General features: G+C 51.3%; 1 protein-coding gene across 1 annotated transcript; it reads left to right on the forward strand.

Annotated features, from left to right (window-relative positions):
• Positions 1 to 18: 18 nt before the first annotated feature.
• Positions 19 to 27,969, forward strand: pelp1 (proline, glutamate and leucine rich protein 1). The gene is made up of 17 exons (XM_072591435.1): positions 19 to 213; positions 589 to 653; positions 1,154 to 1,259; positions 1,388 to 1,537; positions 4,705 to 4,776; positions 5,508 to 5,567; positions 8,591 to 8,741; positions 11,892 to 12,021; positions 12,720 to 12,807; positions 15,470 to 15,558; positions 18,448 to 18,564; positions 20,226 to 20,376; positions 21,578 to 21,743; positions 22,341 to 22,396; positions 22,805 to 23,008; positions 25,343 to 26,911; positions 27,798 to 27,969. Exons 1-17 carry the CDS (start codon positions 61 to 63, stop codon positions 27,906 to 27,908), a joined length of 3,438 nt encoding a protein of 1,145 aa, XP_072447536.1. The 5' UTR covers positions 19 to 60; the 3' UTR covers positions 27,909 to 27,969.

Raw genomic sequence — 27,969 nt, forward strand, 5'->3', positions numbered from 1 at the left:
CGGAGTGCCCGCTTTGGTCGCTGGTTGGTGACGCAGACAGGCGGGCGGTTAGTCTCCAGAATGGCGGCCTCGCTGCTGCTGGACACGGTGACCGGTCTGCTCCGGCAACCGGCCCAAGGGGAGAGAGAACGGGAGGGTGGCCTGGAGCCAGGCCCGCAGCACCTCGCCGACATTGTGCAGCAGCTCAGGGCGCAGCGACTTCTGCAGGCCGAGGTACAACAACAACAACAGCAGCAGGAGGGAGGGAGGCACACCGAGAGAGACACACTTCTACTCTCCCCTCCCCCCCCCCCCCCCCCAGGTCCCTCTTTCTCCCCCCCCCCTTTCCCAGGTCCCTCTTTCTCCCCCCCCCCTTCCCTCTGTTTATCTCCATGCCCCCCCCCTTCAGTTCTCCACTCCTCTCCTATATTCCCCCTCCCTCATCTCACTCCAGTGCCAGTTCAGCAGAGACTCTGCTTTCCTTGCCTTCCTCCCTCACGCGGTGTCTGGAGGCTGTGGATCAATCGCTCAGTCCACCCAGAACCCTTCACCTCAGGCCCTGTCCCCTGTAACACCTGCCGCCTTAACCTCCTGCCTTTTCTTCCATAGAATTCATCGGATCTGAGCGGCTTGATCAGTATCAGCAACTCCAGTCTCCGGTCGGTCAAAAGCAGGTGAGACCCACCCCGCACCCCCACTCCTGTTTTACTGGGGGGGAGGGGGTGTGTAAACTGATGGTGGGCCGAAGGGCCTCTCCATTGTTAGACATGGGGCTGCAGCGTTCCCAGAAGGTGCAGCTCGCCACCACCTTCCCAAGGCACAGACGGGCAGTAAATGCTTCGCCACCCCCACTGGGGACCAAACACCCGAGCCCCATGGGCAAATAATTTGAAAATGAAATGCCCTGGGCTGCATGAGACAGATTCTAGATAGAAGCGAGTCAGGTTTCTGGAAGGAAACATTCCAAACAACCCCTGTCTTGTGGAATTGAAGGGCCGAATGGTCTGCACAAATTGCTCCTGGGCAGTGCCACAAGTCATCATGTGTTATTGTCCCCCAGCTTTGTCTCTGTCCTGGGGTTGTGAGGTTAGACGGAGTGCCTCGTAAGTTGGTTGAGTTGAGCCCTTGCTAACAAGCCCCTCCGCCTTCTCCATCTGCTTCTTCTTCCCGATAGGTTCGAAGGAGTTTGCTTGCTGGCCGTGCTGGTGGCTGACAGTCCCACAGATACCTTCCAGGATCAGTGCATCTCCTGGCTCCGAGCTGTGCAGCACATTATCCAGGTGAGCCCAGACCACGTTCCTTCCTCGCCCTCTCCCCACCCTCCTCTTTCGAGGGAAGGAGGTTACTGGTGAGCAGACTGTGACTGACCTGTCTCTCTTTTCCTTTCTCACTCCTTGCCTCACTGCAGTCCCAGGACCCCCAGACGACGACGGAGCTGGCCATCTGGGTGCTCCATGACCTGCTGAAGTACTCCTCCCAGCTCCTGGAGCTGGCCCGGGAAGTGGCCATGAACCACGTTCCAGCCATTGTGACTGCTCTCTTAGCACTGAAGCCTGAGGTAAGCCGCGAAGAAGCATTGGCTCTGCCTTTGTGCTCACTTTCGCACGTCCTGTCCCCTCCAGTGTTGTCAGACCCTGCTGCCTTTTCCCAGCCCTTTCTGTGCTTTTGTTTTCAATTTGCAGCATCCGCCCATCTTGGTTATGTAATGATTGCACAACGTTAAGTGTCTGTTTTGTCCTGTTTCTCTTTAAAGGAAAGTTTGAAGACAGAGATGTCTACTGCAAACTTGTAAAGTAAACAGCTTCTGAGTCCTTGGTTTTTTAAAAAAAAGTTGCAACGATAGAAGCAGCCTGGCTGGGTGTGGTCACGTTTCTGCAGGACCAGGAAATTTTTAGTTTTTTGGGATGTTGCTGAGTCAGTTCCTCTCTCTCTGCTAGACACTCTCTGGGTTTTCTCTTTTTTTTCCCTCCTGGGCTGCTGGAGTTACATCTGAGATCTGGATTCTCTAAATTTGCTTTTTGCAAAAGGTGTGTGTTTGTGGGGTGTGACTATGTTAGATCAGTTGATTTGTATTTAATGTGTATTACTTTGTTAGGCTGGTAGATTTACACCTAAGCCAATATTTTGGTTATATTTTGACTATACTGCATGAAAAAAATATTTTTCTCCTTAAAGTTGAGTAGTTTGACCTGTCGCATTGCATCTGGAATACAGCACCTTATATTTACCATCAAAATAAGCAAAAGTTTGGGTCCAAACTATCTCAATATTTTGAAGGGGGTTTAGTCTGGTCCAACCTTAATGCGGTTGTCAACATAATCTTTGGTTATCATCAACCATGTCTCAATGGCTATTTCTGTTCGCTCTCTTCTGTTTTGCCCTCGATTTCTCCTTCCATTGTTTCCTGGGCACGATTGCCAGGTTTGATTTCTATCATCCGCACTTATCTGTGCGTTCCTAAAGGGGGCGCAGGAGCGCAGGGATCTGGGTGGATGTGTGCGCACATCATTGGAGATGGCCCGACAGGGAGGGAGAGAGCAGTTCATAAAGCACACAGTGTCCTCGGCTTTACTGATGGGTTCCAAGCACAGGGAATTGCTGCTGAACTTGTACAAGACATTTATTAGCCCTTGGCTGGATGATATGTACAGCTGTGGGTGCTCTGTTGTAGGGAAGTTGTGTACGCCCTGGAGTGAGAAGATAGAAGCCATTTACAATGGTTTTAGGGATCAGAAACCTAAAAAGGACAGCATCATACAGCACGGAAACAGACCCTTTCATCCAACCAGTCCGTGCTGACCATAATCCCAAACTAAACTAGTCCCACCTGCCTGCTCCTATCCCATATCCCTCTGAACCTTTCCTATTCATGGACTTATCCAAATGGCTTTTGAATGTTTTAATTGTACCCACATCCACCACTTCCTCAAAAAGTTTGTTCCATACACGCAACACTTTTTTAATGTCCTTTTTAAATCTTTCTCCTCCCACCTTAAAAATATGCCCCCTGGTTTTGGATTCCCCTACCCTAGGGGCAAGACCCTCGTCATTCACTTCATTTGTGCCCCTCTTGATCTCATAAGCCTCAATAAGGTCACCCTCAACCTCCTATGTTCCAGTGGGAAACGTCCCAATCTATAAGGTCAAACCCTCCATTCCCAGTGGCATCCCGGTAAATCTCTTCTGAAGCCTTTTCCAGTTTAATAATGTCTTTTCTATAACTGAGCAATTGGAACTGTACATAGTTACTCCAGAAGAGGCCTCACCAACATCCTGTACAAGGTCAACTTGACGTCCCAGATCCTGTACTCAAACGTGTGAGCAATGAAGGCAAACGTGCTAAATGTCATCTTAACCACCCTGTCCACCTGCGACACCAATTGTAATGAATTATGTGCCTGAAGCCCTGATCCTCTGTTCCACAGCACCATCCAGGGCCCTGCCATTGACTGTATAGGCCACGTGCTTGTTTAAGTTGGGACCTTCTCCTTAAAGAGAAGAAGGATTCAGAGGAGATCTGATGGAGGTTTTCAAAAATGACGAGCAAGGACTGGACAGAGTAGAGAGGGAGCAACTGTTGCCCATTCGCAAAAGGAGCAAGGAGGAGAGGCACATCGATCTGAAGTGATGTGTGAGAAGCAGCAAAGGGAGATGTGAGGGAAACTTTCTCACATCGAGTGGTTAGCGTCTAAAATGCGCCACCTGGAAATGGGTGGGGGCAGGTTCAGTTGGGGCATTGGATGGTTATTGGTTATTGGAAGGTGTGTAGGGAGGTAGGCAGGAGATTGGCACTGGGTAATGATACTCGATTGAAGGGCCAGTGCAGGCACAGTGGGCCAAATGGCCGCTTCCTGTGCCATGACCATTTTGTGCACTTGGCTATTTTTCTCACTCGATATACTCGGCAATTCTTTTATTTCTTGAGCTGCTTTCCTTGATTGTTTGTTGAGCTTCCTTATCACGAACAGATTCTGGGCATACCCTGGTACAGACACAAATCTACCACCTTCCACATGGAACATCTCGAAACAAGGCTACAGGGAGAGAGCAAGGCAGTGGGATTAGTTTGGGGATTGATACGGGGTGAGCAAGGGGCATTAGGGTTATATTAGGGATTGGCATGGCTATGGGGAGAGAGTAGGGCAGTGGGATTATTTTGGGGCTGGCTACGGGGAGTGCACGGAGCATCAGGATTAGTTTGGGGATTGGGATGGCTGTGGGGTGAGGGCAGGGCAGTGGGATTAGTTTTGGGATTGATACAGGGTGAGAGAGAGAGAGATAGACTGGGATTAGTTTGGGGATTGATACAGGGCTACGGGGAGAGCGTGAGACAGTGGGATTACTTCGGGGATTGATACAGGGTTACAGAGAGAGAGACGGTGGGATTAGTTTGGGGATTGGGGGTACAGGGTTATGGGGAGAGAGTGAAACAGTGGGATTAGTTTGGGATTGTTGAAGAAGTGGCCAGCAGTGTTTAATAATCTTTTCTGGTGATAGTTGAAGTCTCCAGTCTGAGCAGTCTCCAATACTTGAGTCCTTCACTCCCCATCCTTACCGGACAGTGGAGCATCAGTGCAGCCCTTTACGGTGTGGAAAATATTCTCTGGGGTTGTTGTTGACATGAGAGAGACAGTTTTCAGTTCCTGCTGTCCTCAGTCCCAGTTTAACGTTGTATGAGTAAGTCAATTGTGAATGTGTCTAATACCTACCTACCTACTTTTGCAGTGTCAAGGAGCAGCGCTAGAGGGAATGAAGGCCTGTATGACCTTTTACCCCCGGGCCTGTGGATCTCTGCGGGTAAGGGATTCTCCAGTCTTTCAGGTGTCACCTTGTGTACAGACAGCTGATCCCTCACCTCGTAAACTGCAAATTCAGACTACGCCATCTGGCCAGTTCAGTTCCACAAGTACATTGTGCTGCTCTCTCAGTGGTGCATTTGGAGCAGGGGGGTGACTGGACAGAGCCATTTCAGCTCTGTAACATGGTTTGTCACTGTATATCACCCGGATACAGTGGTGGGGACAGGTCTGTCACTGTGTAACACTGGGGTACAGTACTAGTGGGGACAGGGCTGTCACTGAATAACACGGATGCAGTGGTGGCGACAGGTCTATCAATGTATACCATTGGGATGTATACTGGTGGGGATTAGAGTGGTGCTGGAAAAGCACAGCAGGGCAGACAGCATCTGAGGAGCAGGAAAGTTGATGTTTTGGGCAAAAGCCCTTCAACACTGTATAACACTGGGATTCAATGCTGGTGGAGATAGATCTGTCACTGTTTAACACTGGGGTCCACTCCTGGTGGGGACAGGTCTGTCTTTGTGTAACACTGGGGTACAGTATTGGTTGGGACAGATCGGTCACTGTATAACACTGGGGTCCTGTACAGGTGTGATGCAATGAGTCTGCACCAATTCATTGCTACACCCCTGATGCTGGAATATCGCTGGGTAAAGGGGCATTTGAAGAGCAGCAGACGGATTTGCAGGTCATTGAACACTAACTCTGCCTCCTCTGTGTCAACAGGGCAAGCTTGCTGCTTACTTCCTGAGTAAACTTGACACTGGGAGCCCACACATGCAAGAGGTAAGCACAGGGCAGTGATGCGTGTCCCAGGTGAGATTTGATCTTGCATTCTGTCTGCCGGACTGGGATCTGTCAGCCTGCAAACGGAGTGAGTACTAGGATTTCAGTCAATGCCCATCGGCTTCCAGTTTTCCGGGCAAAATAATTCCAGGTTTCCACTCCCATTGTCAAGGCAACACTTCAAGGCCCCTGAATGGCTTGGCTTGTGTTTTAAGAACTGACATCCTATGTCTTGACCCTTCCACTCCTTTCTAAGTCTATGTTGGCAGGCCATTTAGCACTGATTTGAGAATACATACTGTCCCCCACAGAGTGAGGAGGTAAGATCTTAAGAAATACGGGCAGGAGTAGGCCACCTTGTCCCTTGAGCCTGCTCTGCCATTCAATACGATCATGGCTGATCTTTTTGTGGCTTCAGGTCCACTTACCCCTCCCGCTCACCCTTGCCCTAAATTCCTTTACTGTTCCAAAATCTATCTATCAACAAGGTGGCCTTAACTGCTTTCCTGGGCAGGGCATTTCCACAGATTCATAACCCTTTGGGTGAACAAGTTCCACCTCAACTCAGTCCCAAATCTGCTGCCCCTCATTTTGAGGCAATGGCCCCCCATTCTAGTTTCACCTCCCAACAGAAACAGCCTCCTTTGCTTCTATCTTATCTATTCCCTTCATCATTTTATATGTTCCTTTCAGGTCCCTCCCTCATTCTTCTCAATTCCAATCAGTACAGTCTCAGTCTACTCAGCCTTTACTCATAAGGCAACCCTCTCAACTTTGGCATCGACCGAGTGAACCTTTTCTGCGCCCACTCTAGTGCCAGTGCGCCCTTTCTCAAGTAAGGAGACCAGAACCATACACAGTACTCCAGGTGTGGCCTCACCAGCACCCTGTACAGCTGCAGCATAACCTGTGGAATTCTCTCCTACAGAAGGTGGTTGAGCTTGAAACATCACACGTTTTGGAGTCATACAGCATAGGGGGATGGACCCTTTGGCCTGCTATGTCTCTGCTGACCAAAACACTAATCCCATTTGCTCAGTACACAGCCTTCCAGGCCCTGGCATTTTAAGCGCTAATCCAGATGCTTCTTAAATACTGTGAGCGTGCCTGCCTCCGTCACCCTCTCAGACAACGCGCTTTTCTATTTTTGCCACCCTCTGAGTGAGGAAGCATCTTTTCCAGCTTTCCTCTTGACCGGTTATTCCTCACCTTAAACCTGTGGCCGAGGGTGCACCCTAAGGATCAAAGTTTCATGTTTCACTCCTTCTGTGCCTCTCATAATTTTGTATGCCCCAAACAGATTCCCCCACACCCCACCATTTAGAAGGCAACTAAATGGGTGCATGAAAAGGAAGGGTTTGCATGTCACTGTATAATACTGGGGTGCAGTCCTGGTGGGGTACAGGTCTGTCCCTGTATAACACTGGGGTGCAGTCCTGGTGGGGGACAGGTCTGTCACTGTATAACACTGGGGTACAGTACTGGTGGGGTACAGGTCTGTCCCTGTATAACACTGGGGTACAGTCCTGGTGGGGACAGGTCTGTCACTGTATAACACTGGGGTACAGTACTGGTGGGGACAGGTCTGTCACTGTATAACACTGGGGTACAGTACTGGTGGGGACAGGTCTGTCCCTGTATAACACTGGGGTACAGTACTGGTGGGGACAGGTCTGTCACTGTATAACACCAGGGTACAGTACTGGTGGGGACAGGTCCGTCACTGTATAACACTGGGGTACAGTACTGGTGGGGACAGGTCTGTCACTGTATAACACTGGGGTACAGTACTGGTGGGGACAGGTCTGTCACTGTATAACTCTGGGGTACAGTACTGGTGGGGGACAGGTCTGTCACTGTATAACACTGGGGTACAGTACTGGTGGGGACAGGTCTGTTACTGTATAACACTGGGGTACAGTACTGGTGGGGACAGGTCTGTTACTGTATAACACTGGGGTACAGTACTGGTGGGGACAGGTCTGTCCCTGTATAACACTGGGGTACAGTACTGGTGGGGGCTGGTCTGTCACTGTATAACACTGGGGTACAGTACTGGTGGGGACAGGTCTGTCACTGTATAACACTGGGGTACAGTACTGGGTGGGGGCTGGTCTGTCACTGTATAATATTTGCCAAAAGCTGGTGAGTGGGACTTTGATTAATTTGGACGAGTTGGACCCAAGTATCTGGTTCCCTGCTGTACAACCCTTAAGTGGCAGTGGGGATGGCATGGTGCCTCAGTGGTTGGCACAGCTGCCTCACGACGCCAGGGACCCGGGTTCGATTCTAGCCTCAGGCGATTGTAAGTGTGGAGTTTGCACGTTCACCCCATGTCTGTCTGTGTTTCTTCCAAGTGCTCTAGTTTCCTCCCACAGTCCAAAGACGTGCAGGTTAGGATGGATTGGCCATGCTAAATGGCCCATAGTGTTCAGGAATGTGTACAAAGTTAAAAATCACGCAGCACCAGCTTATAGTCCCAACAGGTTTAATTGGAAGCACGCTAGCCTTCGGAATGCTGCTCCTTCATCAGGCCGTTGTGTTAGGTGCATTAGTCAGGGGGAGATATTGGATAATGGGGGTGGTGGGGGCGTGCAGTGTGTGTGGGAGAATGGCCTTGCAGTGTTACGACTGGACTGTTCACCAGGGGAGCTGGGTTAGTATCCTGCTACATCAGGGGGGTGGCATCTGAATTCTATACAAACCAATTCCAGACGGTGACCGTGAATCCTTTGCCGATTATCGGAAAAACCCATCTGGTTCGCTAGCTTCCTTGAGGGCAGGAAACTGCCATCCTTACCCGGTCAGACCTACACGTGACTCCAGACCCATAGCAATGTGGGTGAGGCTTAACTGCCCTCTGGGCAATTGGGGATGGGCGATAAATACTGGGCCTGTCCAACGATGCCCACAAATGACTTCAACAAAAACGATGGGGTAGGTTGCATGGCTGGTTCCTGCGCTGTGTAATACCGGACGCTGCATTTGACTGACTAACCCCGCTCTCCCTCCTCTCTCTCCAGCTGGCCTGCCAATGCTACGTATTGTTGCCAGGGCTTGGAGCCGGGTTTGCCCAGGGAATGAAGTACGTGGAGTCTTGGGCACAGCAGCTACACTACCTCCTCGCCACCCTGCACGGCCTGGTCGAGCAGTTGTACGAAGGGGCAGAAACCGGTGAGAGGGCAAGCCAAATGCATGTAAGGGCTAGGAGCAGGAGTAGGCCGTCGGGCCCCCACCTCCACCCCCACCCAATAGCCTGCTCCACCATTCAGTAACTTCATGGCTGACCTGTTTGTGGCCTCAGGTCCACTTACCCTCCCGCTCAGCATTGCCCTCAATTCCTTAACCAATCAAAACATTATCTCTCTTCGCTTGAAAAGCATTTACTGAGGAAGTCTCAGCTGCTTCCCTAGGTGTCCCTTCTTAACTCAGTCCTGAATCTACTCCCCCTAATTTTGAGGCTACACCCTCTTGTCCGAGTTTCACCAGCCAGTGAAAACATTCTCTCTGCTTCTACCTTATCTATTCCATTCCTAATTTTATATAAGATCCCACCCCGTTCTTCTAAATTTCAATTAGTATCGGCCCAGTCTCCACATAAGGCAACCCTCTCTATTCTAGAGTCAACCGAGTGAACCTCCTCTGCACCCCTCCATTGCCAGTACATCCTTTCTCAAGTAAGGAGACCAGAACTGCACACAGTACTCCAGGTGTCCCAACACCCTCTCCTGCGGCAGCATAACCTTCCTGCTCTTAAACTCAATCCCTTCATCAGTAAAGGACAATATTCCATTTGCCCACAAAGTGAACAAGCCTGGCAGTCAGGTGTGGCATTGCATTGATGAGCGGGCACAGGTTTGGCAGCTGTAGGCAGACGTGCCAACAGCTGGAGCTTCCTTTTGACTGGCACAACCGTGATGGGCTGAAGGGCCTCTTTCTGTGCTGTTCTGTCCCTATGATGTGAGGCTGTGCACTTTGGCAAGAAGAATAGCGGAGTGGGCTTTTGTTTAAGTGGGGAGAGACTGCAGAAAGCCACGGTCCGATGGGAGTGAGTGTTCCCTTACACATGAATCACTAGTCCACAGCAGGTAATTAGGGCCGCTGATGATATATAACCCTTTATTGCCAGGGAAAGGGAGTACGTGGGTCTTGCTACGGCAGTGCAGGGCGTTGGTGAGACTGCGCTGGGAACAGTCTGCAGTTTTGGTCTCCTTGTTTAAGGACCCTGATTTATGGATCTGCCCAACATCAGGCGCTACAGATCTGAAATAAAAAGGAGTGGAGAGTGCTGGAGAAACTCAACAAGTTGCAAGGCGATGGCCTAATGGTATTATCACTGGACTGTTAATCCAGAGACCCAGGTAATGTTCTGGGGACCCAGGTTCGACTCCCACCACAGCAGGCAGTAGAATTTGAATCCATTAAAAACCTGGAATTAAGAGTCTAATGATGACCACTGTCGATTGTTGGTAAAACTCATCTGGGTCACGAATGTCCTTGAGGGAAGGAAGTTGCCATCCTTACCTGGTCTGGCCTACATGTGACTCCAGACCCACAGTAATGTGGTTGACTCTTAACTGCCCTCTGGGCAATAAAGGCTGCTTAGCCAGCGACACCCTCATCCCATGAATGATTAAAAAAATGTCCTGCAGTGTCTGGGGGGGAGAAACAGTTGGACAGCATCTGCTGCTTGGAAGCTGTTTTAGAGTATGTACTTGGGAGGGGGGTTTTCAGGTGAAGCTGTTGTTGTCTCAGGAGGAGGCTGGACCCGGTACCTGTTGGAGCTTTAGCGGAAGGAGGGTGTCCTTTTCAAAGTGTGTAAGATTGCCACGGAAGGGTTTGGCCTGGGATGCAAGATGGTCAGCGACTGTCCAGTAACAGATCCTGAAAGTAAACTCCGTCGGTGGGGTCCGAGGTCAAAATCCGATTGGCAAAGCCGACAAGTGGAGGAAGTGAGTGCAGTGCCTGCGAGTTCGGAAATCCTGGTGGAGGAAAGAATCACTCGCTGCCTGGGAGGTGGAGGACAGAGTAGTGTCTATTCCAGCACCAAACTGGGATTTGCATTTTGTTCTGTACCTGTGCTGGGGGGCAGCTTCACTTATGTGGAGGGACATGGAGAAGCTTTTCCTTGTAGCAGAGGAGGTGAGAATCTTTCAAAATGGCGGGGGGGGACACACGGACTTTTAGTCTTTTAATAAGAGGGAGCTGGGGTGAGGAGAAGCTGTGTCCAGGAGTAGGAAGGCCACGGGTAATTGAGAAAGGGAGGGAAGGAGAGTTAATGCAGTGCATTGTTGCGATCTGGAGTGCTGTGTCTGGAAGGGTGGTCGATGCAGATTTAATAAGAGTCATACAGCACAGAAACAGGCCCTTCGGTCCAACCAGTCTGTGCTGACCATAATCCCAAACGAAACTAGTCCCACCTGCCTGCTTCTGGCCCAGAAACCTCTTAAACCTTTCCTATTCATGAACTTATCCAAATGCCTTTTAAATGTTATAACTGTACTCCTCCCACTTCCTCTGGAAGTTCATTCCACACACCATTCACTCATCTTTTATATATCTTTCTCCTCTCATTTCAAAAATATGCCCCTGGTCTTGAAATTTCCCCAACCCAGGGGAAAGATATCTGCTATTCACCTTACCTATACCCCTCATGATTTTATAAATCTCAATAAGGTCACCTCTCAACTCCTCCATGCCAGGGAAAAAAAATCCCAGCCAGTCCCAATGACTGAAGCCTCCATTCCTGGCAACATCCTGGTAAACCTCTTCTGAATCTTCTCCAACGTAATAATGCCCTTCCCTTAACAGGGTGACCAGAACTGGACACAGTACTCCAGAAGAGGTCTCACTAATGTCCTGTACAACCCCAACATGACGTCCTAACTCCATTACTCAAAGGTCGAGCAATGAAGACATGTGTTCTAAATGCCTTTTTAACTGCCCTGTCTGTATGTGAAGCAAACTTCAAAGAATTATGTACCTGCACCTCAAGGTCTCTCTGTTCTACAACATAACAAAAGGCCCTACTTTTAATTGTATAAGTTCTGCCCTGGTTTGTTTTGCGTTTATCCAAATTGACCTCCACCAGCCAGTCTTCAGCCCATTGAATCAGTTAATCAAGACCCCTTTGTTATCTTTGATAACCTCCTTCACTGTCCATGACATCACCAGTTTTCAAAAGGGGAAATCTGAATAAATACTCAGAAAGGGGACAACAAATCGCAGAGTTTTAGGGGGTACCGTTTTTGTGCTGTATCTTCGTACAGAGTCGGTGCGGGGATGTGCAAACTAACCCTCTCCTTGACCTGTTGCCTGTCGCAGACCCAGTTCGTTATGAAGGCCCAGGAGTCATGTTGCCCCTCCCTGAGCTGAACGATGGAGACCCCTTCCACGTGCTGCAGCTGAGGCAACGGTTCTCTGCGCTGAGCAAGTGCCTCTCGCTGCTCCTCAGGTACAGCCAGCGTTCCCACTCCCCTCTCGCGTGCTCTCTCTTTTTCTTCTCTTTCTCCCCCCCTTTCTTTCTCCCCTTTCTCCCCCCTCTCTTGTTTCATCACTGCCTGCCATTACGTAGATTGCAACCTTGTCAAATTTGCTTTCCTCCTGACCCTGCACCAATCATTCACTGAGTGAGCCAACAGGGCTACTTTGCTTGCTTGTTTATTTGGGAGCTGGAGGCTCCCAGCTTCCTTCACTCCGAGCGGTTCGGAGCAGTGAAAGATTTCTCTGCACGCTAAGGTATACCTGACACACTCCAACCAAGTAGCGCGGTCACTCTGCTGCTGTAAGCGTGAATAAACATTGGCATGATGTCCCCAAAACCACACTCAGGCCAGCAACTTGGCACGCACTTAGTGCCGAAACTGAAAGCACAAATTGCTGGAGATTTCAAACCTTGACCATCCCAATTATCGAGAGATTTCAAAGCCCAGCACACGTAGACCCACAGGATTCCTCCCCCTAGTCCGGATCCTGGGCGGTTACAGAGCTGGTTTGACCCTAATCCCTGCTGCTGCGTGGTTGAAGTATTTGCTGTAATTGCGTCACAATCTGTGTTCCTCTCCCAATGAGCTTGCTGCCCGCGCGGTGCTTTTGAGCTCTTGCTGTCTCCTCTTGCTAACTGCTGAGCTCTGCCTCTCCCTTGCCTTGCAGTTCAGATTTCCCGGTGCCGGTGAAGCTCCCGGTGCAGGACGTCCTGAATTTGGTCTGTCGGATCCTGAACATCAGCACCAAGAACATGGTAAGGAAAGCCTTGCTCTCCCACCCCTTCCTTAGCCCATGGCTTCTCGAAGCTGTTCCCGGTGGGAGGAAGGACTCTGCTTTGACTCTCATCCTCCGTGCAGCTCGCACGCTGCTCAGACACTGATTCCCTACCGGATGTTTTCTGACCCTCCCTCTATCTGTAGCTCATGGGTAGGCAGCCGTGTAATGATGGAACGTCGACATTTCAGGAAGGAGCCCCTTCATCAGGAAGGGCTCCTGGCCAAAACGTCAATTTTCCTGCACCCCAGATGCTGCCTGACCTGCTGTGTTTTCCCGGCACCATTTTAATCTTGACTGTAATCTCCAGCATCTGCAGTCCTCATTTTCGCCTAATGATGCTGCTGGGCTCCAAGTCCAGAAACATAGGTCCAGGGCTAAGGCGAAATTTCAATCCAGCAAAAATCAAGCCATGTCCAGGTTTCCCCTGCTCTCCAAAAGCAGAACTTTCCGATGGAACCTATCGTAAGCCGAAATGGTGTAAAGTCAAGAGGCAATTACTGTTAATTCATTAATTAATATTCTGCCTTTCTTTGTAAAAGCGAAACTCCTCTTTGGGTTTCTTTCGGTTAGCGGTCCTTCGTAAAAGTGAAGCAGCGTAAAGCGAACTTTCGAAAAGCAGGGGATACCTATAATCACGCTCGATTGTAAACACAGGAAGCAGTTGATGCCAAGTCACTGAATGTGTTTTTGAGGAGGAATTCAAAGTTGCTCTTTGGGATAAAAGGGAGAGAGAGGGAACAGGTGACCGAGTTGGATGATCAACCATGATTTTGTTGACACAGGATCAAGAGATCGCTTCCTGCTCCTGTGTTTCTTATTCATTTCCGCCTGAGGGAGTTGCTGGCTAGGGTCTGGAGTTGAATGTCAGATCAAGTAAGCCTCCAGGCCCTGAGTGAACCAGCTTGATTCGTCCAAAAGTGGGTTCTTCATTTCAGTTCATTATTGAATTTGAGTTCCACTGTTGTCTGCCGCAGGATTCGAACCCAGGTCCCCAGAGCATTAGTTTTGGTCATGTAGAAGAATCATAGAATCCCTACCATGTGAAAACAGCCCCTTCGGTCCAACAAGTCCACACCGATCCTTTGAAGGGTATCCCACCCAAATCCATTCCCCATTACTCTACATTTATGCACCCAGCCTACATATCCCTGAACACTATGGGACAAATTAACACAGCCAATCCACCCTAACCTCCACATCCCTGAACACGATGGGACAATTCAGCACGGCCAATCCACCCTAACCTGCACATCCCTGAACACGATGGGACAATTTAGCACGGGCAATCCACCCTAACCTGCACATCCCTAGGCACTATGCAGCAATCATATGGAGGTGTACCTGGGCATGGACTTCTGTTTCCCCCAGAGAGAGGGTATCAGTGAACGTAGAAATGTAGGAGCTTTAGTAGGCCGTTTGGCCCTTCGAGCCTGCTTCACCATTCATGAGGACCATCCCACTCAGTCCCCTGTTCCTGATTTGCGCCCCCCCCCACACACCCATACCCTTTGATCACATTAGCTCAAGAACTGCATTTCAGCATTCAATGTCTGTGTTGTAAATAACAGGTGGTGTTGGTATTATCACTGGACTGCTAATCCAGTGACATGGTGGCTCAGTGGTTAGCACTGCTGCCTTACAGTGCCAGGACCCGGGTTCAATTCCGGCCTCTGGCGACTCTATGTGGAGTTTGCACATTCTCTCTGTGTCTGTATGGGTTTCCTCTAGGTGCTCCGGTTCCCTCCAACCATCCAAAGATGTACAGGTTAAGGTGGATTGGCCGTGCTAAGTTATCCCATAGTGCCCAGGGATGTACAGGCTAGGGTGAATTGGCAATGCTAATTTGTCCCATGGTGTTCCGGGATGTGTAGGTTAGGGGCAGGGGTAAATGTAGAGTAATAGGGTAGGGATGGATTGGTGTGGACTCGTTGGGCCAAATGGCCTATTGCCACACTATAGGGATTCTATGATAGAGGCAGCTTTTAGACGTTTGTTACTTTCTCCTGATACATTGCAAACAATATTGTTCTACGTGGCATTAAAAATTTGAACACTTATTTAAGAATAATTGACATCTCACTGAGAAGGGAGGCTGCTGAATCTTGATATCTTGCTGTCATCAGGAGATCCATATTTCAAACATTCAATCTATATATTGTTGTGAATGTTTGAAATTTGTTATTGTCTCAAAGAGGGCAAGGCTCTAGCCCAGCGTCGCTGCTCAGCAATAATCCCAGGGAATTTAATTCTCCAATCCCTTATTGACTTATTTCTGCTTTTGTTTATCGCAAGTTATTTCCCTGTCTTCTGGTGCACTCTTGTTCAGCAATAATTGCGGAGAACTTAATTCTCCGATTCCTTACTCGCTTCTGTCTTTTGGTTCATCGCTGGTTATTTGCCCACAGGCTGTTAACTGTTGGCACTGTTGTTCTGCACATTTTTGACATGTTCAAAGAAGCTTTTCAGGAGCAGTCGGCCTGAAACTCACCTCTTTACTCTTTCTCCTTGCCTCCTGTGCCATACTGTGAATGGATCTGCTTTCGTGTTTGCTCCTTTCATACTCTACACGCAGTTGTGAAATGTGGCTCCCGTCCTCTTGGGTGTGGTTTTAACGAGCTTTCCTTCATTGTTGGTTGCAGAGCTGGATAGGGGATGGACCATTAAAGATGTTAGTCCTGCCGGCAATCCACTGCGACGCGCTGGAAATTCTCTCGGCAGTCATCACCGTGTAAGTGTGCCACCGTTCATCCTATTACCCTCTTCTGTAAATAGAACCCCCCCCCCCCCCCCTCTGGCCCCTCCCTTGCATCTCAAGGTTAACTTTCCAAACGTAAACTGGGACTGCCATATTGTTAAGGGTTTAGATGGAGAGGAGTTTAAGTGTACAAGAAATTTTTCTGATTCAGTATGTGGATGTACCTACTAGAGAAGGTGCAAAATTTGATCTACGCTTGGAAAGTAAGGCAGGGCAGGTGACTGAGGTGTCAGTGGGGGAGCACTTTGGGGCCAGCGACCATAATTGTATTAGTTTTAAAATAGTGATGCAAAAGGGTAGACCTAACAGTTCTAAAAGTTGAAGTTCTAAATTGGAGAAAGGCCAATTTTGACGGTATTAGGCAAGCGCTTTCAAAAGCTGATTGGGGGCAGATGTTCCCAGGTAAAGGGACGGCTGGAAAATGGGAAGCCTTCAGAAATGAGCTAACGAGAATCCAGAGAAAGTATATTCCTGTCAGGGTGAAGGGAAAGGCTGGTAGGTATAGGGAATGCTGGATGACTAAAGAAATTGAGGGTTTGGTTAAGAAAAAGAAGGAAGTATATGTCAGGTACAGACAGGAAAAATCAGGTGAATCCTTAGAGTATAAAGGCAGTTTGGAGTATACTTAAGAGAGAAATCTGGAGAGCAAAAAGGGGCCTTGAGATAGCTTTGGCAAACAGGGTTAAGGAGAAGCCAAAGGGATTTTACAAATTAATTAAGGACAAAAGGGTAACTCGGGAGAGAATATGGCCCCTCAAAGATCAGCAAGGCAGCCTTTGTGTGGAGCCTCAGGAGATGGGGGAGATACTAAACAACTATCTTGCATCAGTGTTTGCTGTGGGGTAGGACATGGAAGATCTACAATGTGTGAAAATAGATAGTGACACCTTGAAAAATGTCCATATTACGGAGGAGGAAGTGCTGGATTTATTGAAATGCATAAAGGTGGATAAATCCCCACGACCTGATCAGGTGTATCCTAGAACTCTGTGGGAAGCGAGAGAAGTGATTGCTGGGTCCCTTGCTGAGATATTTTGTATCATCGATGGTCACAGGTGAGGTGCCAGAAGACTGCGGGTGGTTAATATGGTGCCACTGTTTAAGAAGGGTGGTAAGGACAAGCCAGGGAATTATAGAACCACTGAGCCTGAAGTTGGTGGTGGGCAAGTTGTTGGAGGGGATCCTAAGGGACAGGGCGTACATGTATTTGGAAAGGCAAGGACTGATCAGGAATAGTCAGCACAGTGTGGGAAATCAGCAAGGTTAGATCTCATGGAATACAGGGAGAACTAGCCATTTGGATACAGAACTGGCTGAAAGGTGACAGAGGGTGGTGGTGGAGGGTTGTTTTTCAGACTGGAGGCCTGTGACCAGTGGAGTGCCACAAGGATTGGTGCTGGGTCCTCTACTTTTTGTCATTTATGTAAATGATTTGGACATGAACGTTGGAGGTATAGTTAGTAAGTTTGGAGATGACACCAAAATTGAAGTGTAGAGGACAGTGAAAAAGGTTACCTCAGATTACAATAGGATCTTGATCAGATGGGCCAATGGGCTGAGAAGTGACAGATGGAGTTTAATTCCGATAAATGCGAGGTGCTGCATTTTGGAAAGGCAAATCTCAGCAGGACTTATACACTTAATGGTAAGGTCCTAGGGAGTGTTGCTGAACAAAGAGACCTTGGAGTGCAGGTTCATAGCTCCTTGAAAGTGGAGTCGCAGGTAGATAGGATAGTGAAGGAGGCGTCTGGTATGCTTTCCTTGATTGGTCAGAGTATTGAGTACAGGAGTTGGGAGGTCATGTTGCGGCTGTACAGGATGTTGATTATGCCACTTTTGGAATATTGTGTGCAATTCTGGTCTCCTTCCTATCAAAAGGATGTTGTGAAACTTGAAAGGGTTCAGAAGAGATTTACAAGGATGTTGTCAGGGTTGGAGGATTTGAGCTGTAAGGAGATGCTGAATAGGCTGGGGCTGCTTTCCCTGGAACGTCGGAGGCTGAGGGCTGACCTTCGAGAGGTTTATAAAATGGAGGGGCATGGATAGGGTGAATAGACAAAGTCTTTTCCCTGGGGTGGGGCAGTCCAGAACTAGAGGGCATAGGTTTAGGGTGAGAGGGGAAAGACATAAAAGGGACCGAAGGGGAAACTTTTTCACTCAGGGTGGTATGTGTATGGAATGAGCTGCCAGAGGAAGTGATGGAGGCTGGTATAATTACAACATTTAAAAGGCATCTGGATGGGTATATGAATAGAAAGTGTTTAGAGGGATATTGGCCAAGTGCTGGTAAATGGGACTAGATTACGTTGGGATATCTGGTCAGTATGGATGAGTTGGACCACAGGGTCAGTTTCCGTGCTGTATATCTCTGTGACTATGACTCTCTTTATCAGGATGCTATCTGGACTGGAAGGTTTGAGCTCTAAGGAGAGGCTGGGACTTTTCTCTCTGGAGCGTCTGAGACAGAGGGGTGACTGCCTAGAGGTTTATAAAATTGAGGGGCATCAATAAGGTGAATAGCCAGCAGCGTTTTCCCACTGGAGGGCATAACTGAGATGAGGAATTTCTTCAGCCAGAGGGTGGTGAATCTGTGGAAACCATTACCACAGGTCTGTGGAGGGTAGATTATTGAGCCTCTTTTAGACAGAGAGAGGGGTTCTGGATTAGTAAAGGTTACGGGAAGAAGGCAGGAGAATGTGGTTGAGAAATCACGATCGGGCACGAGTGGTCGGGGTGGAGCAGATCCAATGGGCCAAATGGCCTAATTTTGCTCCTGACCCTTACAGTTGCCCGTTCTGGCTGGTGTCTGTGTTGAAAATGATGCCCTGGCACGTGAAAAATCGCTGTGTTTTACCTCGACAGGAGCAGGAAGCATTTGGTACGCTTTTCCGACATCATCTGCCGGCTCTTCCCGCAGGTCCTGACTGCCTGGAGCACACCCCGGGAGTCCGCTGTGCCCGGGCAGGAGAGAGCCTACAGGTCAGTCAGTACATCCCAAATGGGGCAAGCCCGTCTGGAATTGGGGCAGTATGAGACCATTCAGCCTCTCTAGCCTGCTCCGCCCATGTCTGCTTTGTGTCTCCAGCTCTTTATTCTCATTCCCCCCCTCTCCTTCGATTGCTGTTAGATTTGTATTTTGAATGGGAAACTATCTGCCTTATCCACCTAAAAAAGATTTCAACAGCTGCCCCCAGGCCTCCATCGAGACAGTGTTCAAACCTCTTTCTCCCTTTGTTTTTTGCTCTTTCTCTTACACGCACACTGTCACACACTCAGATTTCCGATCGATAAGGGACCGGTCTAACTCCCTATTGGATATAATCAGCGGCCCAGCTTCCACTCCGAGAGGAGAGAATTCTAAACCTAAAGGATTCTCTCAGAGAGAGAGACATGCCTACTCATCTCTGTCTTAAATAGACGATCCCTTTAGTGCTGAGACCCCTGGAAACATCCTCCCAGTATCTACTAGAGTCCTCAGCATGGAAATAGACTCTTCGGCCCAACCAGAATCCCAAACTAAACTAGTCCCACCTGCCTGCTCCTGGCTCATATCCCTCCAAACCTTTCCTATTCATGGACTTATCTAAGTCTCTTTTCCACGTTGTAATTGTATCAATAACCACCACTTCCTCTGGAAGTTCATTCCACACAAGAACCAGCTTCTGTGTAAAAGAAAAAATTGCCCCTCGTGTCTTTTATATCTCTCTCCTTATAAACGTCTAAATTATATAAGTTTGTAAACCTCAACCACCTACGCTCCAGTGCAAAAAGTCCCAGCCTATCCAGCTTTTCTTTATAACACAAGCCCTCCATCACCAGCAACATCCTGAGATTTCTCTTTGGAGCTGTCTCCAGTGTAATAATATCCTTCCTATAACAGGGTGACCAGAACTGCACACAGTACTCCAGTCCTCTTCAAATCCCAAATGTTTCAATAAAATCACTTCCTTTTAAATGCCAGTGTATCTGGTCCTAAGTTACTGAAACTTAGTAACTAAGTTTCAGTAACTAAGTTACTAAGTTTCATAACATGACTCCAATCTCCCGCCAGGAGTGAAATCTCAGCTTTTTAAAGAAAAGTTACTTGGCGAATCTGGGTCTTGCTGGCTGGGCCCAGCATTTATTTGGATTTGCCCCTTGCGAAGTTGGGGGTGAGCTGCCTTCTTGAGCCTCTGTAGTCCCGGATGATGTAGGGACATCCAAATGGCTCCGTTAGGGAGGGAGTTCTGGGATTCTGACCCAGCGACACTGAAGGAACAGCCGATAGGGGAGTGGAGGGGAACGTGTCGGGGGTGTGGTGTTCCCATGTATCTGCTGTCCTCGTCCTTCTAGACTGAAGTGGTTGTGGGGTTGGAAGGTGCTGTCTGAGGACTTTTGGTGAATTCTGGGACACACTGAGCCTCCATGGTGGAGGCATTGGCTGTAGGTGCCAACTGAGTGGAATCACTTGATGCCCTCTTGGGGTTTTGGGGAGGGGGGTGACCTACTGACCCCAGTCAGTTGTATGTGGCTGGGCAGGGGCAACTTGCCACCATCTGGCGGGTCAGGCTGTGCTGGGAGGCAGTGCCTAACTTGCCCAGAGCCGCGGGTAAAGACTGGGCAGGAGCTGACCGCAATGCCGCCCCTTTGTGTACTCGCAGCTCAGTGAGAGTCAAGGCCTACGAGGTGCTGGGGACGTGGCTGAAGGTGTGTGGGGCTTCCTCGGGGGTCCTGCAGGGGCCGTTCCATCACTGTGACATCCTATTGGCCAACCTGATTGCTGATGTGACCCCAGCGGTGGATACGACCAAGGTAAGGGAAGTGACATGGCGGAGAGGGGGGGGGGGGGGAGGAGTTGGGGGAATTCAATGCGGCGTTGACTTGCATCCCCCGCCCTCCGGGCAGGGAGAGGGGGCCTTCCTCTCCGATGGATGATAGGGTGGGGTGGCAGAGAGTTGCCGTAACCCTGGCCGGGTAATGGCGGGGTGGGGGGAGGGTAATGTATGCTGACGGGGCGGGAAATTCCCCGGCTCAGGAATTGGCTCCGCTGCTGGGAAAAGGCCGTCCCCACTTTCAACATGTCAGCCCCAATTGTGTCTCTTGGCCCCAAACCCCCCCCCCAGGATGGTGCACAATTGTGCACGCACACACACATCGTCAATGGGAGAGTAACGCTGCCTCTACACTGTCCCCATCCCAGGACAGGGACAGCACAGGTTTAGGTACAGAGTAAAGCTCCCTCTACACTGTCCCCATCCCATCCCAGGACAGGGACAGCACAGGTTTAGGTACAGAGTAAAGCTCTCTCTACATTGTCCCCATCAAACACTCCCAGGACAGGGACAATGCAGAGTTAGATACAGTGTAAAGTTACCTCTACACTGTCCCCCATATCAGGCACTCCCAGGACAGGGACAGCATGGGGTTAGCTACAGAGCAAAGCTCCCTTTACACTGTCCCCTCTGCTCCATCAGGCACTTCCCAGACAGGGACAGCGCAGAGTTCGATACAGTGGAGAAACTCCTAATTTTTATGCTCAAAACAGAAGTTTCCCAACACCGTCTCCAGCAGACATTCCCGGGACCACGAGATGCTCAAACACAGTGAGGGTTCCAATGGCCATCAGACCTGAGTGGAAAGCTGAGTTCCCAGCACAATGCTCCCGGGAGAGGGACAGCATACGGTGTAGCACTCACTCTGTGCGTCACCGCCCTCCCCTGTTCCCCCTCTGGGTGTCTCCCCAAATCTGAGGCATTAAACAGGGGCCGCACTTGCTGGGGCGGAGGGGTTGGGGGGAGCATAATAACATCGACGTTAAGCCTGCGGTCTCTTGGGGGAATTTGAAATTTCTCAACCTCCCTGCCACCTTCCCCAACGTCTCCAAATGATGTACATGAGGTAGGACAGAGGTCAGTCAGCACCCCTCCCTCTCTTCCGCCATGAGGTTGCAGGCGGGGAAGCCAGAGTGAGGCCTTGGCATTGACCCTGCTCTCTCTCCACCCTCCCCCCGCAGCTCCGGCCCAGCAAGCCGGCGGGAGATGGGAGCCAGCCATTTAACTACGGCAAGCCGAGCGCCAAAAGGCAGAAGCTGATGGACCTGGAGGATGCTGCGGCCATGCCGGGCCACAGGAAGCGGGACCCCACCGCCAACGGCGACGTCTGCCTCGCAGCGTTGAAAGGTACCCGCGCCAGTGTGTCTCCGCCTCTATGCCCCACAGAGGCGTACGGGCACAGCCTCCCACTACAAAGGTCGTTCTGCCTTTGATACGAGACACAGGGAGAAAGTGGCGGGGGAGGGAAACGGACGGTTGCAAAGGTCAGTCTGAGGTGAGGGAGAGGTAGCGGGGAGCTCGGGGACGCGGTGAAAGCCCTGGCACCTTTCACTAACACAGTAGGATCCACAAGGATGGGGTGGGGTGGGGTGTTTTGACAATTTAAAAACCTCCCATTGGAGAAGGCACCTCTTTCAGAGCGCGGTCAGTGTTCTGAATTATCTCCCCTCCGTCCCAGAGGGAGCCAAGCCCTTTAATATAATCAGGGCCGAGATTAAAGAAACACTTATCATCGGAGGGGGGGCTGTCAGGTCTCTTGGCGGGGGGAAGGCTGGGTGTGAAATCGTGGCCACAGTCAGGATGAGGGGCAGAATGACCTCCTCCTACATAGTGTGCTGTGATACAATTGACCATGTCTGGGGGTGGCACGAGGACTTTGACCCCTCCCCCGACTGACTGCAGGACCCTAACACTCTGCTTTTTGTCCTTCCCTCCCCGGTGCAGTCTGTAGCGATGTGATCCTATCCTGTGGAAGCTTGCTGAAGGAAGAGACCCACAAGGTGAGAGCGACTCAGCGCCAGCCAGGAAATGGGGTTTCTTCAGTGAGTTCAGGGCTGGCTCTGTAACAGAGTTAACCATTTGGGCAGTTGCTCCGATACCTGGGCTTTTACTGTCTCCTGGTAGCAAATAATCAGTCGCTTAACTGTCCCTTACAATGTGGCTGGGGGAGGGGGGCTTGTGTGTTAGACTCAGTTGTATCAAATATCCAGCAAGATGAGCCCAAATGGCCAACAGTTTGATAGACAGCAAATACGTTATTAAATGTAACTCGGGTCACTAGACTTGAGACTTTAGCTCTGTCAGTATCCGCATCTGTTTGCTTTAGCTATTTGTCAAGGGTGAGTCTGCGATGAGAGCCCCATTGAACACCTTTTCCTCCCTGTTTCCCCCCTGTCTTCCTATTGCAGAAGCTCCATGAGCTGGTGGTACCCCTCCTGCTCCGACTGCAGCAGAACAGCAGCATGACCAGCCCCTATCTCCGGGCGGATTGTCGGCGGGAGCTGTACCGTCTCCTGCTCTTCTTGCTGCTGGTTCCCAATTCCAAATGGCCGCCACCACTGCACTGCGCCGTCAGAATGTTCAGCCAAGGACAGAACGACAGCAACACTGAGGTAAGGGAAGCAGCTATCTCATTCTCCACACACACTTCCGCCTTTGTTCCTTTTGGCACCCAGTGCTGTACATGTCACGTGACAATGTAGCTGTCATGCTGAAGTTGCACTTTCCCTCCAGGAGGGGTGCTGCAGCTGGAGCGTGGGGTGAGATACAGAGTACTGCTGCCACATGGTGCCAGGAACCTGGGTTCGAACCCACCCTCGGGCGACTGTGTGGAGTTTGCATATTCTCCATGTGTCTGCATGGGTTTCTTCCAGTTGCTTCAGTTTTCACCCACAATCGATAGATGTGCAGGTTAGGGTGGATTGGCTGTGCTGAATTGACCAATAGTGCCCAGGGATATGCAGGTTAGGGTGGATTGGCTGTGCTGAATTGTCCCATAGTGCCCAGGGATGTGCAGGTTAGGGTGGATTGGCCATGCTAAATTGTCCCATAGTGCCCAGGGATGTGCAGGTTAGGGTGGATTGGCTGTGCTGAATTGTCCCATAGTGCCCAGGGATATGCAGGTTAGGGTGGATTGGCCGTGCTAAATTGTCCCATAGTGCCCAGGGATGTGTAGGTGGGAAATGTGGGTTACAGGGATACAGTGGTCATGAGTCTGGTTTGGATGCTCTTTAGAGGGTCGGCATGGACATGTTGGCCTGTTTCCACACTGTAGGGATTCTGTGATGATTCATGTCCCTCTAAACCCTTCCTATTCACATACCAATCCAGATGCCTTTTAAATGTTGTAATTGTACCAGCCTCAACACTCAACACTCTCTGCATGAAAATGTTGCCCCTTAGGTCCTTTTTAAATCTTTCCCCTCTCATCTTACCCTGTGGTTCTGGACTCCCCTAACCTTGGGAAAAGACCTTGGCTCTACACTCTATCCATGACCGTCATGACTTTATAAACTGCTTTAGATCCCACTACAGCAACAGGGTTGAATTTATAATCCATGGATAAATCTCTGTGATCTCAGTTGTGGTGGTGGTGATGGTAGATTGTTGGAAAATTGGTGGTTTTAAAAACGCCATCTGGTTCACTAATGTCCTGTAGGAAAGGAAATCTGCCATCTTTACCTGGTCTGGCCTACCCGTGACTCCACACCCATAGTCAAGATGGCTGACTCTTCAGAAACACCGAATATTGGTGCAGGAGTAGGTCATTCAGCCCTTCAAGCCTGCCCCACCATTCAATGCCATCAGGGCTGATCGTGCAGTCTCAGTATCCCATTCTTACTTTTCCTCTTATACCCCTTGAACTCTTCAGCTGAAAGAGCCACGTCCTGCTCCCTCTTGAATATACCAAATGAACTGGCCACAACAGCTTTCTGTGGGAGAGAATTCCACAGGTTCCCAACTCTGAGTGAAGAGATTTTTCCTCATCTCATTCCTGAATGGCCTTACCCCGTACTCTTAGACTGTGACCCCTAGTTCTGGACTTCACCAACATTGGAAACACGTCTAGCCTACCCAATCGCGCCCTGTCTTGGGCACTCTCGCTCTCATGCTGTCTGTTGGGCACGTGCGCTCGCTCTGAGAGCTGCCCCATAAGTCCTCTTGCATCCGAGTACTTTTACCCTGCCGATCAGAGGAAATTTGGAAACTCCATAACTGCTATTGGAAGTATTGAACTGGAAAAGGTACAGCAAACGTTTACAAGGATGTTTGCAGGACTGGAGGGTTTGAGTTATAAGGAGAGGCTGGGACACTTTTTCCCTGGAGCGTCGGAGCCTCAGGGGTGACCTTGCAGAGGTTAATAAAATTGAGGGGCACGGATCAGGGTGAATAGTCAAGTTCTTTATCCCCAGGGTAGGGGAGTCTGAAACTATAAAAGGGGATAGGTTTAGGGTGAGAGTGGGAAAGATGGAAAAGGGACCTAAGGGGTAACATTTTCTCACAGAAGGTGGTGCGTGTATGGGATGAGCTGCCAGAGGACGTGGTGGAGGCTGGTACAATGACAATATCTAAAACGTGTTTGGACAGGTACACGAACAGGAAAGGTTCAGAGAGATATGGGCTGAATGGGACTTGTTCAGTTTGGGAAACCAAAACAGAAGTTGCTGGAAAAGCTCAGCAGGTCTGGCAGCACTTGCCGAGAGAAATCAGAGTGAACGAGGGCGGAGCTGCTATGTTAACTCTTGATTTCTCTCTGGAGACCCACTGAGCTTCTGCAGCCATCTCTGACCACAGCATCTGCGGTGCTTTCGTGGGGGGGGGGGGGGGGGGGGGGAGATGGGAGATCGGAAAGGGTGGTCCTGTCGCCGACAGTATCACCGTGTTAAATCCTGTGCCTTCTTCGCCCCCTCCCCTCACTCTCGCCTCTTCCCCCCTCCCCCCCGCAGGTCTCGTCATTCTGCTTGGAGGCTATGGTCATCTGCAACTGTCTCATCCACCCCCGAGTGCCGTCGCTGCAGATGCCCCTCAGTGCTGCCAGCCTCATCGCCACGGCCTTCAAGCCCACGCCCAACGCTGATCCGCAGACCCCCGCCAGGCCACCGCAAGTGCCCACCTTCCACTTGCCTGCCCCTCCCCCTCCGAGTCACCCCCCTCCCCCCGGGGCCGGGCCCCGGGCTCTGACTGACCACGCCCCACCTGCTCGTTTCTCCCTCCCACCGCCTGCCCGCTTCCCGTCGTCGGTGGAGAGCCACCGTGGCATGGGTCAGGAGGGGATCCCCACGGCGCCCCCCGGCGAGGAGGCTGTCTTCGGGGGCGACGCCAACTGCAGCCGCCCCGTCTTCATTCGCTATGACAAGGAGGAGGAGTCAGACGTGGAGATCTCCCTGGACAGTGACTCCGACGACAGCGTGGTGATTGTTCCCGAGGGGCTGCTGCCCGACCGGGGGGCACCAGCAGCGATGGGGGGCACCGGGCCGAGTGCCGCAGGGCCCCCCTCATCATCGTCGTCCTCCCCTCCGGCGCTGCCACCACCCCCTGCCACCCCAGCCGACGCCAAGAGGAGGAGGAAAGAGGAGGAAGGGCAGGGTGAAGAGGCGCCGGAGGAGATCGAGAAAGTGGTGGTGGCCTCGCCTCGGGCCCAGGGAGCCAAGGCCCCAACCCCCCTCCCCATCCCCACGCCCCAGCCCCAAGAGCCAGGGGGCCCTGGCGAGGCCCGGCCTGCCTCCCAGGAGCCGGACGAAGAGCTGACGGTCATCAACATCAACAGCAGCGAAGACGAGGAAGGGGAGGAGGATTACCTGGAGGAGGAGGAGGAGGAAGAGGAGGATTACTACGACGAGGAGGAGGAGGAGGAAGAGGAGGAGGAGGAGGAAGACTACGAGGACGAAGAGGAGGACTTTGAGGAGGAGGGTGAGCTGGAGGAGGACGAGATGGATGAGGAGATGGAGGACGAGGACGAGGAAGAGGAGGAGGAGGAAGGGGAGGTGGAGATGTATAGGCCCAGGGGCCCGGGGGACACCTCTGAGGAGGAGCCCGCCCTCGCCCCGCGGCCTGTGGAGCTCCCGCCCGCCCCCCCACAGGAGGGGGAGGGGCCTGGGCCGCCAGAGCCCCACCCCGAGGGGGTGCCCAGCCCCCGGCGGAGTGAGGGGGAGGGCAGCCCAGGGGGGCGGGGCCAGGGAGCCCCCGTCCAGAGCCAGCCACCGCCGCAGCCGATGGGTGAGAGCGAGGAGAGGGCCCGCCCGGAGATGCTGCAGACCACCCCCCCTCTCCCCGGGGAGCGAGCGGACGGAGGGGACTCCCAGCCCCCCTCTGCTGGAGGGGGAGGGGCCGCGGGCCCGGGGGAAGAGGGCGCCCCGACCCTGCAGGAGGAGGAGGGGGGAGACGGAGCGGCCGACGCGGTCGAGGCACCCCCGCAAGGGGAGGTGGAGGAGGAGGGCGTGACGGAGGCTGAGCCCATGGAGCAGCAGCAGCGAGAGGAGGAGGAACCCGCTGAGAAAGCCGCCCCTGAAACTGAGGTAAGCAACCCCCCCCCCCCCCCCCCCCCAAATCATCTCCCTACCCTGGTGTGACTGTTTTCTCACCCCCCCATCCCCGAGATGGAACGGTCCTAAGCAATAACGGCCCCCACCCCTTGCGACCCTGCGTGTTAGCTATATTCCAGAGGACGCCCAATGTAGCCACTTGTGGTTTCTTTGAAGCATTCCCCGAAATTGCACCCGCAGTGTTACTCTGCATTCCTAACGGGAAGATTTGGGGCTCTGCTTCAGGATCGGAGGGTTTTAGCCACAGTCATCCAGCTGCAGGAACAAACCCTTTGGCCCAACCGCCGATGTCTGAACCTGATCTAGTCTCATTCGCCAGCTGTTGGCCCTTTATCCCTCTCAACCCTTCCTATTCGTTGCGTACAAAGACATGGATGAGTACATGAAGAGGTAAGGTTTGGAGGGATATGGGCCAGGAGCAGGGAGGTGGGGACTAGTTGAGTCTGTGATTATGGTCAGCACGGACTGGTTGGGCCGATGGGTCTGTTTCCGTGCTGTGTGACTCTAGGTCAGTGAGTGAATCCGAGGCAATGGTTGCCATGGTGAAGACCCTGAGTTCACAATCCAGCGCTCATGCCTCATGTACCGAGGGCCATTCTAATATCTCTCTCCTTCCCCTTGAGAGCAGAGTGAGGGCATTCGGCCCATCGGTCGCTCCACCGTTCCATCATGGCTGACGCAATCCCCTTGTGGGTGATCAACCGCTTAATGGCATTTAGCTCCTGCGATTCCCCCTCGGTCAGAGTCTTCCATGCCTTGTTCATTCATTTGTGATTGATGTGTATGTCTCTCTCTCTCTCTCCCTCTCTCTCCTCCCCCCGCCCCCACTTCACAAACTAACGTGGGCCCCCACCCTCAGGAGCAGGAGGACCAGGCGGCAGCCATGTTGGCGGACTTCGTGGATTGTCCTCCAGACGAGGAGGAGGTGAAAGATATGGCGGCTGGAGCCACGTCCAGTAGCAGTACCTGAGGGCATTCCCCCAAAACATGCCGGGGAGGAGAGGGGTGGGTCCCAGGGGCACTGGGTCGGG

This window comes from Chiloscyllium punctatum, chromosome 21, assembly GCF_047496795.1.
Source record: "Chiloscyllium punctatum isolate Juve2018m chromosome 21, sChiPun1.3, whole genome shotgun sequence".
Classification (NCBI taxonomy): domain Eukaryota; kingdom Metazoa; phylum Chordata; class Chondrichthyes; order Orectolobiformes; family Hemiscylliidae; genus Chiloscyllium; species Chiloscyllium punctatum.

What these genes read in the sequence shown, in the direction of transcription:
- pelp1 (XM_072591435.1), top strand. Translation starts at nt 61, where the DNA reads ATGGCGGCCTCGCTGCTGCTGGACACGGTGACCGGTCTGCTCCGGCAA. An exon ending in AGCGACTTCTGCAGGCCGAG is followed by an intron (nt 214 to 588) that starts GTACAACAACAA and finishes TTTCTTCCATAG; the next exon opens with AATTCATCGGATCTGAGCGG. An exon ending in CTCTCGGCAGTCATCACCGT is followed by an intron (nt 15,559 to 18,447) that starts GTAAGTGTGCCA and finishes TTACCTCGACAG; the next exon opens with GAGCAGGAAGCATTTGGTAC.